General features: G+C 46.4%; 1 protein-coding gene across 2 annotated transcripts; it reads right to left on the bottom strand.

Annotated features, from left to right (window-relative positions):
* Window positions 1-3,744: 3,744 nt before the first annotated feature.
* Window positions 3,745-5,347, bottom strand: LOC148813538 (uncharacterized). Of its 2 annotated transcripts, none has more exons than XM_088908391.1 (2): window positions 4,562-5,347; window positions 3,745-4,422 (listed from the first exon to the last, which is right to left on the bottom strand). In XM_088908391.1, exon 1 carries the CDS (start codon window positions 5,279-5,281, stop codon window positions 4,613-4,615), a length of 669 nt encoding a protein of 222 aa, XP_088764517.1. In that variant the 5' UTR covers window positions 5,282-5,347; the 3' UTR covers window positions 3,745-4,422; window positions 4,562-4,612. The 2 variants fall into 2 exon arrangements, with proteins under 2 accessions (XP_088764517.1, XP_088764518.1); XM_088908392.1 differs by having other exon boundaries at window positions 3,745-4,372.
* Window positions 5,348-17,087: the final 11,740 nt, after the last annotated feature.

Here is a 17,087-nt window from a genome sequence, read left to right as displayed (position 1 = left end):
GATTACAGTGAACACACAGTACAGTGATTTTTTATACCCAGTGCAGTGATGATTACAGTGAACACCCAGTACAGTTATTAATACCCAGCATAGTGATGATTACAGTGAACACCCAGTACAGTGATTATTATACTGAAGACCCAGTACAGTGATTATTACAGTAAAAACCCAGTACAGTGATTGTCCCTCACAATGAGCACACAGTTCAGTGATTATTACAGTGAACACACAGTACAGTGATTGTCCCTCATTATGAAAACAGTTCAGTGATGATTATACTGAATACCCAGTATAGTGATTATTAGTGAACACACAGTACAGTGGTTATTATATTAAATAAACAGTGTAGTGATTATTACAATGAACACACAGTACAGTGAGTGTCCCTCATCATGGAAACAGTGCAGTGATGATTATATTAAATACCCAGTGCAGTGACTATGATGTTTCATGAGTCTAGAGGCAGCTGTCTGACCAGGATCTTGAGGGAGAGACAGCAGGTCAGGACACCACCCTGAGGGTCACCCTCCCACACCCCAACAAAAGGATGGAGATCCCCTCTCCACCTGGACCAGGGTCATCAGTAGCTCTTCGTCATCCTCCTCTTCCTCCAGCAGGAGGACATCCTGTCCGTCTCCCCGAGACGACTCCTGCTCTGCCCCCTCAGAGTGTGTAGACCCCAGACTGGTCCGATGATCCCTGCAGAATCGATGAGGACTGGCGTCACCTGTGAGGGAAACCCAGCGAAGGAGAGACTCACCTGCTCTGCACTCACCTGCCTGGCTGATGGGGGGTCCCCAGTCCCCCTGTCCTCTAACTGCAGGTCTGGGGGCGCCCTCTCCAGTCCTGGCTGCCTGGTCCCATTTCCCATCATCAGGGGGAGCAGCCCCCACATTCCCATTCCCTCCCCACCTGTCCTGGAGCTTCCCGGACAGAGTTTGCAATTGTGTAGGACTCTGTGTGTTTGTGTGTAGGTGGAGCAGGGTTGGCGTGGCGCCTGTCTGTCTCTCAGTGTGAGTGAGCATCGACTCCTGACCCAAGACTCACCTCCCACAGCGAATCCCAGAGTCCAGGCCAGGACTGGGAGCAGACCGGTCAGGGGGCGAGTCCAGGAGATCCACTTCAGACCTCTGCCGGCTCTCTTCCTGAAGAGCTTCCTGAGAACCTGCTGGAAGGCCCCTCTGAGACACCCGTCCACAGACACGACCACATGAGCCCACAGACACAGTCCTCACCAGCCCACTGCCTGCAGGTGCACCCCCATCCATCACTAGAACCCCAACCTGCCCTGGTCACTCCACACTCGCCATTTCACACCGACGTCTCGCACAATAACCAACATTCGTGCAAAACTCCACCTGGTGTACAGAAAACACTGGTTCTGACTGAAAATTGTTGATATCTTGCTAGCAAACATACTCCACTATATTGCAAATGATGAGATTTTCCTATAAAGTATTAAGAAACAGCACATATCTGCAGTCTAGGTGTTAATTTATAAGAGAAGCCTGTACAACAAACCAGCAGGACTCAGTTTTCAGGGAGAAGCTGTGGAGTGAAAATGACTCAAGACAGAAACAGAACTGAGAACAGTCCCTCTGTCTCAGCTACACTCTCTCATGTTAATGTGTATCAGAAGAACCTGTTTGTTGTTTTGAGAGAGGGTGTAATGTAGCGGCCTCTGAATACATGTTTTTTATTTAACAATGAAAGGATTTACAAACACAACACAAGTAAAATAATCGACTGCTTTCATCTTCCGGTTGTTTTTATATAATAAACTATATACATTATGCCAGCACGGATAACACCAACACGGTCTTTGAAAGAAATAATGTCACAGCCCTGTTTTATTACTTTAAGAGCAGCTGTGTGCATCTTCCGCTATTTAATGTTTTGTTTGTTTTTCCAGCAGTGAAACTATTTTGTAATAAACGAGTCAACAGTGCAACGCTGACAAAAGCACGTCAGACAGAAACTGCACAACGGGTGAATAATATATACACACACAGCAGCTAAACCACAGCAACACCACAGACTATACATCACAAAACACAAGACAACCTCAACTTTCCAGAACTGCGCTTTGTAACCAATCAGCAAAAAGCAAATGATCCTTTTTATCCCCATTACAAATATTCACCTCGCGTTGAGAACAGTTTAAAAGACGACAAAGCACAGTGATAATTTATCGTCTTTCCAGCAAAACGCAATGGCAAAAGCAAATGTTTGTGAAGTTACATAACTTTTCCCCCTTACCTTGGAGAAAAACGCTTTTTATTGCAGTAAACGTGATGCACCTGGTCAAGTTCGGGCCTTTATTAATGATGACTTTAAGAGCAGCTGTGGGCATCTGTTGCTAATTAATGCTGCAAACAAATAGTTTCTATTATAAAAGCATTGCGTGGTTTTTGTGGGTCGGTGTCGTTATATCCAGGTTTGAAAATGTCATTTTACATAACAGAAATACTTTACTTGTAGCATGTAATTATCTTTGAACGGTAATATTAAAGCCCTAGTTTATCCAAGACATACAAATTTAAACTGAACCAAAAAAAATGGATGTTGTGCATAACACGGACCCAAGCTCAAACATCAGAAAGTGCCCATCGCTTTGTCAAGAAGTACAGACACACTGCACAGCACATAGTACACACATCCGACAACACGTGTGTATTTGCTGACAACGCTACACTTCTCAGTTTCCAAATAAATTAACTGTTTTTCAAAATATGGCAAGCGCAGGTGAGGTCCGATAACTCACTAAAGACGAACATAATGTTTGTTTTCACCGCAGTGCAACTATTGTATAATAAACGAGTCAACAGCGCAGCGTTCGCCAAAACACTTCAGATACAAACTGCCCAACGGAAAGTTAAATATTTTTACCCGCAGAAACCACAAAACGCCACACCAGGGACTATACATCACAAAACACCAGACGAGCCCAACTCCTCAGAACTGTGCTCTGTAACCAGATACATCAACACACAGCAACACGAACATTTCTTTCCCATTAAAAATATTCACCTCTCGTTTAGAACAGTTTAAAAGATGACAAAGCACGTCGATAATCTATCGGCTTTCCAGCAAAATGCAACGGCAAAAGCAAATGTTTGCTGAGCTGCATGAAAACGCCTTTGATTGCAGTACAGGTGAAGCACCTGTCTGCTTGAACACAAGTTGCAGCCAAGATGACGACTCACCCCTCCCACCGGTTCAAATAGCCCGGCTGTGGGAACAGCTCCTCTGATAGGTTGAGGTCTCTGTCATTCCCAGCGACTTCTGACCAATCAGAACCTTAAACCCGCCCCCCCTATAGCGCGCATGCCTGGTTTATGTTTTGAAACCCTTCTCTCGTAAGAACTTCAGTAACTTGTGAGGAAACACAGAAAAGTAAAAAAAAAGTGTCAAATCGCCCTTTTTCAAACTGTAAACATTCAAATCAGCCTCTGTAGGAGCAGCCGTAGTGAGAAACAACAATAAAATAATACATACGTGCTTATTTTCTCCACCACACGGTATTCAAACCTGTATAAATACTGAATAAGATTCATAGTGGAAAAACAGTCAATCAATCAAGTTTATTTATCAAAGGCACAGCAAGACAGCATGCAGCAGTGGTTGCTGGCAACGAAATGTCTTTTCTGCGAGCTCCAAGTTACAAAAATAAGGTGACAGACTGTAATAGTAGAGAACAGTGCGATAGAAATTGAACAAGAGAAGCTCAGACAGGGGTCAGTCTACACAGAGCTGCGATGTGTCCAGGGTGTGTGCAGTCCATGGTGTCCCAGTGGTGCAGTTGTGCCCAATACAGTGACAGCGGTGTGTCCGTGTAGCCAGGACGGGGGATGAGCTGAAGGAGCCGCAGGCTGGCTGTTCAGCAGTCTGACTGCCTGGAGGTAGAAGCTGTCCCGGAGTCTGTCGGACTTGGACCGGATGCTTCGATAAAGAACAACTGCTTGTGAGTTTCTGGTTATTATTTTTCTGTTTCTTCTTGTAAAGTCTGTCAATATGTACGTCTGATTTGGAAATCCTGAAGCTCTTTTACGATCCTAAAGCATCTTTGCCTTAGAACATACTGAGTCGGAGAGAGACAGGAGCGCAGCAGAGCAGAGACTGATGGAACCAGGCTGGGTAAAATCGCAGTTTCTTTATTAAGGCACAGGAAAGCAGAGAGAAACGGATCACATCAAGATCTGCACTTCTTGACTGATGTGTTGTGCTTAAACAGCGGTAGCTTTGCGGGGGCTCTGATCCATCCAGCAGGAGCTGTAGAGGCCAGCGGCGACCAGCAGGGGGCGGCGGTGAGCTGTAGAGGATTCCAGGGCAGAGAGGTGAGCGGGACCGGAGGCACTGGTCTCCGAAGTGCCTGTTCAGGGTGGTGGGAGAGAGGTAGAGGGAGGGAGGCAGAGAGAGAGACTGAGAACAGGAGAGAGATGGAGAGAACACCAATACAGGAATTAATCACTAAATAGTTTCAGTTCACTGCACAGACATAAAAAAGAGAGCCCTTTAAAAGCATTTCAAGACTTTTGTGACTGGACGGCTGTGCACTGACCTGCAGTTCTGCACCTTCTGACTGGAGCGGACAGGGGGGTCTACTCGTTTTTCACTGCCAGACACAGTTGTCCTCTGCTTGTTCTTCTTTCAGCTGTGTCTTGTATGAAGGTTCCTTTTTCTTCTCTCTCTTACTGCCGTCAGCTTCTTCCTTCTTGATCTTCGGGACCTGACACCTCCCTCTCAGGGACTCTAACGCTCTCTTCTTCCTGTACCCCTCCACCAGGACGGCGTCGGCAGTTTGCATGTAGACTGTGTTGAGCTCCTTGCGCTCGACCACGTCGATGGCCACGCTCTCCAGCCTGGCTGCGGCCAGGAAGCCGATGCTCAACACCTCCGTCGGCGAGTACAGCTGGAACGTGTGGGAGTTTACGAAAGGACGGGCGCTTCTGTATCCCGGAGAAGGACTGGGATTGCTTTCGACAGCAATCTGTCCCTTCTCCCCACCGCCATCAGGCGATTTGACAAAGCAAGGGACAAGTGCTTCATCACTGCCGCCCTGTGAGAAGTCCACATGGTCCTGCTGTCCCCGGAATTTAGCATAGCCCCTGTCGTTGATCAGATAGTCCAGACGACATCCTCGGCACTGCAGAGGGAATCCCACCTCAATCCCATACCTCCTCACAAACGTCTGAAACCTGGGTGTTTCATCCTTTGTGAAAAGATCAGCTGTTCGGAGCTTCTCTCTGCACCCGCCACGATGAGCGTCTGTGCCAGTCATTCTGTGAGAGACGTTGCGTCCAGGAATGACTGGACTATGATTGACTCTGGGCTTATATTACCTGCACCCCCCCCTCCCCGAAAAAAAACAACAGCCCAGACTGGCCCATCTGTTCACCTATCGCAGTCTCTCTCTCTCTCTGCGTTTACAGACTGCAGGCATACGTGTAGGGACCTACCTTGTGCTGTGTTGTGTGTGAGCACGCTTGTGTAACGGGTTGTCGTATGTGGTCACCATGCTAGCTCAGTGCGGTTCTCAGTGAGTCTCAGCATGTTTCCGATAAAACTCCACGTGATCGCTCGGAGTGCTGAGCACACTTTGAGCACATCGCTGGCCGCCTGATCAAACGCAGAGAAAACTATTGTCAGAATAGAAACTGTTCTGTGACCGAGCCCGGTTTGTAGAATGTGGTGGTTTTGACAGGAGGGGAAACGAAAGTAAACGACTTGTTTATTGTTCATATCCACAGTTTCAGTTTCGATTTCTTAGACACTACTCAGCTCTGGACCTGCAGGACACAGTACTGACCGATACTGACTGACCACAGAGGAGCTCAGCTCTGGACCTGCAGGACACAGTACTGACCGACACTGACTGACCACAGAGGAGCTGGGCTCTGGACCGGCAGGACACGGCACTGACCGATTCTGACTGACCACAGAGGAGCTCGGCTCTGGACCTGCAGGACAGTGTACTGACTGATACTGACTGACCACAGAGGAGCTCGGCTCTGGACCTGCAGGACACAGTACTGACCCATACTGACTGACCACAGAGGAGCTGGGCTCTGGACCTGCAGGACACAGTACTGACCAACACTGACTGACCACAGAGGAGCTCGGCTCTGGACCTGCAGGACACAGTACTGACCGACACTGACTGACCACAGAAGAGCTCAGCTCTGGACCTGCAGGACACAGTACTGACCGATACTGACTGACCACAGAGGAGCTCGGCTCTGGACCTGCGGGACACAGTACTGAACCATACTGACTGACCACAGAGGAGCTGGGCTCTGGACCTGCGGGACACAGTACTGACCAATACTGACTGACCACAGAGGAGCTGGGCTCTGGACCTGCGGGACACAGTACTGACCGACACTGACTGACCACAGAGGAGCTGGGCTCTGGACCTGCGGGACACAGTACTGACCGACACTGACTGACCACAGAGGAGCTGGGCTCTGGACCTGCGGGACACAGTACTGACCGACACTGACTGACCACAGAGGAGCTGGGCTCTGGACCTGCGGGACACAGTACTGACCGACACTGACTGACCACAGAGGAGCTGGGCTCTGGACCTGCGGGACACAGTACTGACCGACACTGACTGACCACAGAGGAGCTGGGCTCTGGACCTGCGGGACACAGTACTGACCGACACTGACTGACCACAGAGGAGCTGGGCTCTGGACCTGCTGGACACAGTACTGACCGATACTGACTGACCACAGAGGAGCTGGGCTCTGGACCTGCGGGACACAGTACTGACCGACACTGACTGACCACAGAGGAGCTGGGCTCTGGACCTGCGGGACACAGTACTGTCCGACACTGACTGACCACAGAGGAGTTCGGCTCTGGACCTGCGGGACACAGTACTGACCGACACTGACTGACCACAGAGGAGCTGGGCTCTGAACCTGCAGGACACAGTACTGACCGACACTGACTGACCACAGAGGAGCTCGGCTCTGGACCTGCAGGGACACGGTACTGACCGACACTGACTGACCACAGAGGAGCTGGGCTCTGGACCTGCGGGACAGTGTACTGACCGACACTGACTGACCACAGAGGAGCTGGGCTCTGGACCTGCGATGGGTTGATGCGTGTAAAGTGTCTCTAGAATCGAAAGACGCCATACAAGATAGACTGATAAAATAACCCCCCACCGGGAGCTTGTGTTCGCACACGCCCTTCACTCAAACAGGAAGAGATGGGCGAGTCGCTGTCCTGACCGGAGGTGCTTCATGATCACAGCGGTAGATCCGGCAGCAGGAGATGTTCAGGAGATGCACATACTGTAAAGCTCCTGAAGACTCGGTAGAAACTGCAGTTTATCTGCACGACACCTGAAAGATCAACTCTGGACTTCCTGGGGGCAGTGCGTCTGAAACCGCACCTCAGGACATCTGACGCGCTCATACGCTGTTTGTACTCTGCGGGATATATTACAGATATGACATACAAGTGGGTACTGGTCTCAGGAGTCCACACCAGTCGGAAAGGAGTGTGGTCTTTCGGACTGGGAGCTAAACGTGGCTCGTTTCTTGTCAAAGAAGCACGGGTAGTGCGACATCTTCCTTTTCCCGACGAGGAAGACGTGTCTGCGCGGCTGAATGAGGACATGTGTCCCCTGTGGTCGTTTAACTGTCATTTTCTCTCTTTAAATACAGACGTCGGGTGTTGTGACACAGGGGCTGTTTTTCGACACTTAGCGACGCGCATCAAGTGCCCACGGACGTCTTGTTCGCGTTTCAGGGCGCACAGGGAAAACCTTTCACATTTTATCTTGTAAATCTAAACTCATCGACCGGGGTTTGATTACAGGAAGAGGGCAGGGTTGTTTTTTTGTCCGTACCCATAGGACTAGAACAATCGCAAGACACGGAGCCAAAGTCTGGTTGGGCTGAAATCCAAAACAATAACTGGAAAACAAAACACCGTGAAGTTAACTAACCTAATCAGCCTCATTGATGATGAAATTAAATTAAATTGAAATAAAACCGCTGGTTTCCACACCACCTCGGCGTAAGGGCTCCTTACAAGAGTTTTTGATACAGAGGTTTTTTGGTTTTTTTTTTGGTTTTGGTTTTGGGTTTTTTTTTATCTGAACCACAAAAGGAAATTCAATACGAACACGAGTACACATATAACAAGCATATCGATCAGGGGGTGCATGTTTGAACAGAGTAAAGCGCTTTGAGATGCCTCCTTTCAAGGCGCTATATACAATGAAGTTTATTGTTAAATAAAGATAAGCTTTCATGTTCTCACTGTACCTCTCGAAATCGTCTGTAAACACGCCTTTACATCTGTCTTAAAATGTTCAAACAGCGGAGTCTTGCGTATATACTGTAACAGCGTGCCAGTATAATGATGAAGTCAAATACAGGGGCCAGTTTTGTATTGTTTCCAATGGGATTGAAGTTTCTATAAGTTTTTTTTAATATAACAATATAAAAATATAACATAAGAAGTAATATAAAAAGTATTTATATCACAATAAGTTTGCAAATCGGTCCTGGAAGATTTACAACAGGACATAACCAAAAAAAATATATATATATGCCGTGTGGTTTCAGAGCTACTTTCACGAAAGGCACAGTTATCATCTACATTCATCTACATGACGATGGTTCAGTTCAGCGCAACGAGGTGCTTTCTTGCACGCGTGCTCAGATGCAAAGACATTAAATGAATCACCAAAAACACAAACACACAACAGCAGCAACAACAAACAAGCCAGTGCAGAGCGATGTGAGGAGAGAAAAACCAGCTGTGTGAGTAGTACTGCAGGTGTAGCAGTGTAGATGAGTGTAGTCAGGGGCAGGGGTGGAGGTCAGTCATCCGCTGTCTCTGAATCTGGGGGTTCGGGTCTGTCTGCTCCTGTGACGCTCCCCAGCAGGACGGGGGGGGGGGGGGAGAAGAGAGAGACACCAGGGTGACTGGTATCCCTATCGATAGTCCAGGCCCTCCTGAGACAGCGAGCTGTAAATATGTCCGCAAAAAAGGGTGCTGTACCCCAGGGACGGACTGGGCCGACCCGATCACCCCCATAACGCCTTCCAGTCCGACAGCGAGCCCCACTGGAATCCCACACGCGAGCGCACCTGTGAAATGTGGTCCGGACAGGTGGAGGCAGGCCAGATTTTAGAGTCTGCAGCTCGTACGACGGCGCACAGGTCTCCACTGAAAACACCACGACGTGTTCTGTCGTCGTCAGGCGCGCTAGATCATCATCATCCTCAACAGAAAGGCGCTTCTCACTCAAGCAAGAGAACACCGGCAGTCCAGGGCCAGCTCTCTGCTGTGGGTCGACGGGACACCTGTTGGTTTCTCTCTTAGTTACTCGTGGGCTCAACAATGAACCGCAACGCCCCCCATTCCGCTCTGGGGATAATGTTTTGGGGTGCCCCTTGAGAAAACGTGATCGTGCATTCCCTCACGATAGACTATAGGTTGTTTCTTCTGTGGGGGGGGGGGGGTCTGTCTGGTGCTAACGGTGGTCTTCATCGGTTTTTAGCGTGAAAATATACCGAGATCGTGGGATTTCAAGGCTAGAATCTGTGCAGAATGGAGGGGGGGCTATTTTCAGTTGTATTTCCGCGTCTGATTCTCTTTCCTGATACAACACACAAGGAAGATCTAGATCAGTTATCACAGACCCTGCAGGCTATATAGGAAAACAAGTCGTCCCCCACACCCAAATGAGGCAGGATGCTTGCATTTCAGCTTCCCTGGGCTCGTGTTCTGTCAGGTATTTAAACGACAGTGCTGTCATTGTGCAGCTCATCTGCCGGATCGAAGATCGATTTACTGAAGTTGGATTTTTCTTACTAAAAAAAAAAATCTTTTCCCTCTAAGAGTAAGGTTACCTCTAACTGCGGAGAACCCGTGTCCCCGCGGGACATGATTGAACCGGGACGTGCCGCAGGTGAGCGACGTTTTGTTTTTAAGTCTTCAGATGTGATTTTGGTTTGGTCGTTTAATAGAAAGACTTCTCTATGGAAGCCCGTTTCCGCCAGGGAGTAAAAAAAAAACGCGCTATGGTATCTCAGAATTGCGACTTAGTATCTCACATTTGTGACTTCGAAATAGCCATATTTCATTGTCTGTCCTTTTGTTATTGTAACGGATTCGGGTTCTAGGGCTTGTGCCCCTCGCCACTCCCGCCCTACTTCGTGCCTCGCTGCACTGGCTCGAACCCGGGTCTTGCCAGCTGAGCTAAAGAAGACCTTCTTTTTTTTAAGTAAAAAAGGACATACAATGGAAATACGTAAAAAGTATGTTTCATCTTTTATACTTGTGAATTCTTCTGGATGTGAAGTGCCTATTTCTGTATCTTATTTCATGTTCTGTCTACGTAAATAAAAACTATTTTTAAAAAGCCCACCGTGCACTATTCCATCCGGGTACTGTGGAAGCCTCAGAAAAAAAAAATAGTGTAATTAATTTGATTTTTATCAGGGCACTGTACAGGACAAGTCTTCAGGCTTATAGATCCTATGATCCTGTACGATTCATGAAAATAGTGTAACGGACCGGCCGACATACAGGTTGTGCGATCTGGTTGCAGTGTGGTGACGGCACCGCCCTCCCCTGCGCAGAACAGGGATGCTGGCCGCCGGGGCTGAAGAAAGTGAGCCGGTGCAGCGAGGCACGAACTAGGGCGGGAGCGGCGAGGGCACAAGCCCTAGAACCCGAATCCGTTACAATAACACAAGGACAGACAATGAAATATATGGCTATTTCGAAGTCACAAATGTGAGATATAAAGTCCTAATTCTGAGTTACTAAATCGGAATTCTGAGATACTAAGTCGGAATTCTGAGATACTAAGTCGCAATTCTGAGATACTAAGTCGCAATTCTGAGATACTAAGTCGCAATTCTGACTTACTAAGTCGCAATTCTGAGATACTAAGTCGGAATTCTGAGTTGCTAAGTCGCAATTCTGAGATACTAAGTCGCAATTCTGAGATACTAAGTCGGAATTCTGACTTACTAAGTCGCAATTCTGAGATACTAAGTCGGAATTCTGAGATACTAAGTCGGAATTCTGAGTTGCTAAGTCGCAATTCTGAGATACTAAGTCGCAATTCTGAGATACTAAGTCGCAATTCTGACTTACTAAGTCGGAATTCTGAGATACTAAGTCGCAATTCTGACTTACTAAGTCGGAATTCTGAGATACTAAGTCGCAATTCTGACTTACTAAGTCGCAATTCTGAGATACTAAGTCGGAATTCTGAGTTGCTAAGTCGCAATTCTGAGATACTAAGTCGCAATTCTGACTTACTAAGTCGCAATTCTGAGATACTAAGTCGGAATTCTGAGTTGCTAAGTCGCAATTCTGAGATACTAAGTCGCAATTCTGAGATACTAAGTCGGAATTCTGACTTACTAAGTCGCAATTCTGAGATACTAAGTCGGAATTCTGAGATACTAAGTCGGAATTCTGAGATACTAAGTCGGAATTCTGAGTTGCTAAGTCGCAATTCTGAGATACTAAGTCGCAATTCTGAGATACTAAGTCGCAATTCTGACTTACTAAGTCGGAATTCTGAGATACTAAGTCGCAATTCTGACTTACTAAGTCGGAATTCTGAGATACTAAGTCGCAATTCTGACTTACTAAGTCGCAATTCTGAGATACTAAGTCGGAATTCTGAGTTGCTAAGTCGCAATTCTGAGATACTAAGTCGCAATTCTGACTTACTAAGTCGCAATTCTGAGATACTAAGTCGGAATTCTGAGATACTAAGTCGCAATTCTGACTTACTAAGTCGGAATTCTGAGATACTAAGTCGCAATTCTGACTTACTAAGTCGCAATTCTGAGATACTAAGTCGGAATTCTGAGATACTAAGTCGCAATTCTGACTTACTAAGTCGCAATTCTGACTTACTAAGTCGCAATTCTGAGATACTAAGTCGGAATTCTGAGTTGCTAAGTCGGAATTCTGACTTACTAAGTCGCAATTCTGAGATACTAAGTCGCAATTCTGAGTTACTAAGTCGGAATTCTGAGTTACTAAGTCGGAATTCTGAGATACTAAGTCGGAATTCTGACTTAATAAGTCGCAATTCTGAGATACTAAGTTGGAATTCTGAGATGCTAAGTCGCAATTCTGAGATACTAAGTCGCAATTCTGACTTACTAAGTCGCAATTCTGAGATACTAAGTCGCAATTCTGACTTAATAAGTCGCAATTCTGAGATACTAAGTCGGAATTCTGAGATGCTAAGTCGCAATTCTGAGATACTAAGTCGCAATTCTGATTTACTAAGTCGGAATTCTGAGATACTAAGTCGCAATTCTGACTTACTAAGTCGCAATTCTGAGATACTAAGTCGGAATTCTGAGATACTAAGTCGCAATTCTGACTTACTAAGTCGCAATTCTGAGATACTAAGTCGGAATTCTGAGATACTAAGTCGCAATTCTGACTTACTAAGTCGCAATTCTGACTTACTAAGTCGCAATTCTGAGATACTAAGTCGGAATTCTGAGTTGCTAAGTCGGAATTCTGACTTACTAAGTCGCAATTCTGAGATACTAAGTCGGAATTCTGAGATACTAAGTCGCAATTCTGAGATACTAAGTCGCAATTCTGACTTACTAAGTCGGAATTCTGAGATACTAAGTCGCAATTCTGAGATACTAAGTCGCAATTCTGACTTACTAAGTCGGAATTCTGAGATACTAAGTCGCAATTCTGAGATACTAAGTCGGAATTCTGAGTTGCTAAGTCGCAATTCTGAGATACTAAGTCGGAATTCTGACTTACTAAGTCGCAATTCTGAGATACTAAGTCGGAATTCTGAGATACTAAGTCGCAATTCTGACTTACTAAGTCGGAATTCTGAGATACTAAGTCGCAATTCTGACTTACTAAGTCGGAATTCTGAGATACTAAGTCGCAATTCTGACTTACTAAGTCGGAATTCTGAGATACTAAGTCGCAATTCTGACTTACTAAGTCGGAATTCTGAGTTGCTAAGTTGCAATTCTGAGATACTAAGTCGGAATTCTGACTTACTAAGTCGCAATTCTGAGATACTAAGTCGGAATTCTGACTTACTAAGTCGCAATTCTGAGATACTAAGTCGGAATTCTGACTTACTAAGTTGCAATTCTGAGATACTAAGTCGGAATTCTGAGTTGCTAAGTCGCAATTCTGAGATACTAAGTCGCAATTCTGAGATACTAAGTCAGAATTCTGAGTTGCTAAGTCGCAATTCTGAGATACTAAGTCGCAATTCTGACTTACTAAGTCGCAATTCTGAGATACTACTGTAAGTCGCAATTCTGAGATACTAAGTCGGAATTCTGACTTACTAAGTCGCAATTCTGAGATACTAAGTCGGAATTCTGAGATACTAAGTCGGAATTCTGAGATACTAAGTCGCAATTCTGACTTACTAAGTCGCAATTCTGACTTACTAAGTCGCAATTCTGAGATACTACTGTAAGTCGCAATTCTGAGATACTAAGTCGGAATTCTGACTTACTAAGTCGGAATTCTGAGTTGCTAAGTTGCAATCCTGAGATACTAAGTCGGAATTCTGACTTACTAAGTCGCAATTCTGAGATACTAAGTCGGAATTCTGAGATACTAAGTCGCAATTCTGACTTACTAAGTCGCAATTCTGAGATACTACTGTAAGTCGCAATTCTGAGATACTAAGTCGGAATTCTGACTTACTAAGTCGCAATTCTGAGATACCATAGAGCGTTTTTTTTTTACTCCCTGGCGGAAACGGGCTTCCATATTTCTCGGTGTCGTTTACGGATTTGTATATTCTGGTATTCTGGTGAAGGTCGTAAGTTTTTTTTTTTTTGGTGTTGTGTGTTATCGAAGGGGCAGATCGTTTAAGTTAAAGTTTCGTTTGGACTCTTCGTCGTCTTTAGGTTTTCGGAGATTCTGAAATTGTTTAGCAAAACTCTCCGGGTAACAGGCTTGTATGTTGCCTAAGATTCACTTCTAAGTGACCCCATCCAAACCATCGCATTTTTTTAAAACGGTTAATGTTTAATTCGCCGCAATGAAATTGTTGGAACAATTTCAGAATCTGTTGGTGGATTTGAATGCGAAAGTACGAAACTACTTTCACTTTCACAACGAAAGTTAATTGTTCTGTCATTTTGTGGGGGGGGGGGGGGGGGGGGCGAGGAGGAGACAAAAAAGCAAAGTGAAATCATTAGGAAGATGCATATAATATATACGATAATTCAAGCTCAAACAGCGCCAGATCAGTAGAACAATTGCTCTTTAAATCGAGCCCTGGGCACGTAGAGGTACTGTAGTCTATATTTTTTAAATTAGTTTCGGCATCTGACATCTATCTGTGAGTGTTAAATCTTCTAAGAACCGCGTGTTATCTGGCTCGGATCCTCGCCCGCACTGGGAGTTGAAGTTCAGGAGTTGGGGGGTCTCCAGAGCGTCTGAGCTGTTTCTAGGGGTGTCAGCCTCACGGAGCTGTGCGCAGGCGCTGTATAGACTGGGGTGTCAGAGTTTTTTTTTTTTACCAGATCCCTGTCCTACAGCTGGATCGCGTTGCAAAGGGGACCACGGGTGTCAGGACTCCCACGAGTGACCCTCCCACGGTGGTTTAAGGAGGGTCGCTGTAGTTTATCATGTGTCCTGTGATGGACTGGTGTCCTGTCCAGGGTGTGTGAGTGTGTGTGTGTCCTGTGATGGACTGTTTATCTGCACGACCCCTGAAAGATCAACTCTGGACTTCCTGGGGGCAGTGCGGCTGAAACCGCACCTCAGGACATCTGACGCGCTCATACGCTGTTTGTACTCTGCGGGATATATTACAGATATGACATACAAGTGGGTACTGGTCTCAGGAGTCCACACCAGTCGGAAAGGAGTGTGGTCTTTCGGACTGGGAGCTAAACGTGGCTCGTTTCTTGTCAAAGAAGCACGGGTAGTGCGACATCTTCCTTTTCCCGACGAGGAAGACGTGTCTGCGCGGCTGAATGAGGACATGTGTCCCCTGTGGTCGTTTAACTGTCATTTTCTCTCTTTAAATACAGACGTCGGGTGTTGTGACACAGGGGCTGTTTCTCGACACTTAGGGACGCGCATCAAGTGCCCACGGACGTCTTGTTCGCGTTTCAGGGCGCACAGGGAAAACCTTTCACATTTTATCATGTAAATCTAAACTCATCGACCGGGGTTTGATTACAGGAAGAGGGCAGGGTTGTGTTTTTGTCCGTACCCGTAGGACAAGAACAATCGCAAGACACGGAGCCAAAGTCTGCTTGGGCTGAAATCCAAAACAATAACTGGAAAACAAAACACCGTGAAGTTAACTAACCTAATCAGCCTCATTGATGATGAAATTAAATTAAATTGAAATAAAACCGCTGGTTTTCACACCGCCTCGGCGTAAGGGCTCCTTACAAGAGTTTTTGATACAGAGGTTTTTTGTTTTTTTTTTTGGTTTTGGTTTTGGGTTTTTTTTTATCTGAACCACAAAAGGAAATTCAATACGAACACGAGTACACATATAACAAGCATATCGATCAGGGGGTGCATGTTTGAACAGAGTAAAGCGCTTTGAGATGCCTCCTTTCAAGGCGCTATATACAATGAAGTTTATTGTTAAATAAAGATAAGCTTTCATGTTCTCACTGTACCTCTCGAAATCGTCTGTAAACACGCCTTTACATCTGTCTTAAAATGTTCAAACAGCGGAGTCTTGCGTATATACTGTAACAGCGTGCCAGTATAATGATGAAGTCAAATACAGGGGCCAGTTTTGTATTGTTTCCAATGGGATTGAAGTTTCTATAAGTTTTTTTAATATAACAATATAAAAATATAACATAAGAAGTAATATAAAAAGTATTTATATCACAATAAGTTTGCAAATCGGTCCTGGAAGATTTACAACAGGACATAACCAAAAAAAAATATATATATGCCGTGTGGTTTCAGAGCTACTTTCACGAAAGGCACAGTTATCATCTACATTCATCTACATGACGATGGTTCAGTTCAGCGCAACGAGGTGCTTTCTTGCACGCGTGCTCAGATGCAAAGACATTAAATGAATCACCAAAAACACAAACACACAACAGCAGCAACAACAAACAAGCCAGTGCAGAGCGGTGTGAGGAGAGAAAAAACAGCTGTGTGAGTAGTACTGCAGGTGTAGCAGTGTAGATGAGTGTAGTCAGGGGCAGGGGTGGAGGTCAGTCATCCGCTGTCTCTGAATCTGGGGGTTCGGGTCTGTCTGCTCCTGTGACGCTCCCCAGCAGGACGGGGGGGGGGGGGGAGAAGAGAGAGACACCAGGGTGACTGGTATCCCTATCGATAGTCCAGGCCCTCCTGAGACAGCGAGCTGTAAATATGTCCGCAAAAAAGGGTGCTGTACCCCAGGGACGGACTGGGCCGACCCGATCACCCCCATAACGCCTTCCAGTCCGACAGCGAGCCCCACTGGAATCCCACACGCGAGCGCACCTGTGAAATGTGGTCCGGACAGGTGGAGGCGGGCCAGATTTTAGAGTCTGCAGCTCGTACGACGGCGCACAGGTCTCCACTGAAAACACCACGACGTGTTCTGTCGTCGTCAGGCGCGCTAGATCATCATCATCCTCAACAGAAAGGCGATTCTCACTCAAGCAAGAGAACACCGGCAGTCCAGGGCCAGCTCTCTGCTGTGGGTCGACGGGACACCTGTTGGTTTCTTTCTTAGTTACTCGTGGGCTCAACAATGAACCGCAACGCCCCCCCATTCCGCTCTGGGGATAATGTTTTGGGGTGCCCCTTGAGAAAACGTGATCGTGCATTCCCTCACGATAGACTATAGGTTGTTTCTTCTGTGGGGGGGGGGGGGTCTGTCTGGTGCTAACGGTGGTCTTCATCGGTTTTTAGCGTGAAAATATACCGAGATCGTGGGATTTCAAGGCTAGAATCTGTGCAGAATGGAGGGGGGGCTATTTTCAGTTGTATTTCCGCGTCTGATTCTCTTTCCTGATACAACACACAAGGAAGATCTAGATCAGTTATCACAGACCCTGCAGGCTATATAGGAAAACAAGTCGTCCCCCACA

This window comes from Atractosteus spatula (genome assembly GCF_055471065.1).
Source record: "Atractosteus spatula isolate fAtrSpa1 chromosome 10 unlocalized genomic scaffold, fAtrSpa1.hap1 SUPER_10_unloc_1, whole genome shotgun sequence".
Classification (NCBI taxonomy): Eukaryota; Metazoa; Chordata; class Actinopteri; order Semionotiformes; family Lepisosteidae; genus Atractosteus; species Atractosteus spatula.
This window is presented reverse-complemented; position numbering and strand designations above follow the sequence as displayed.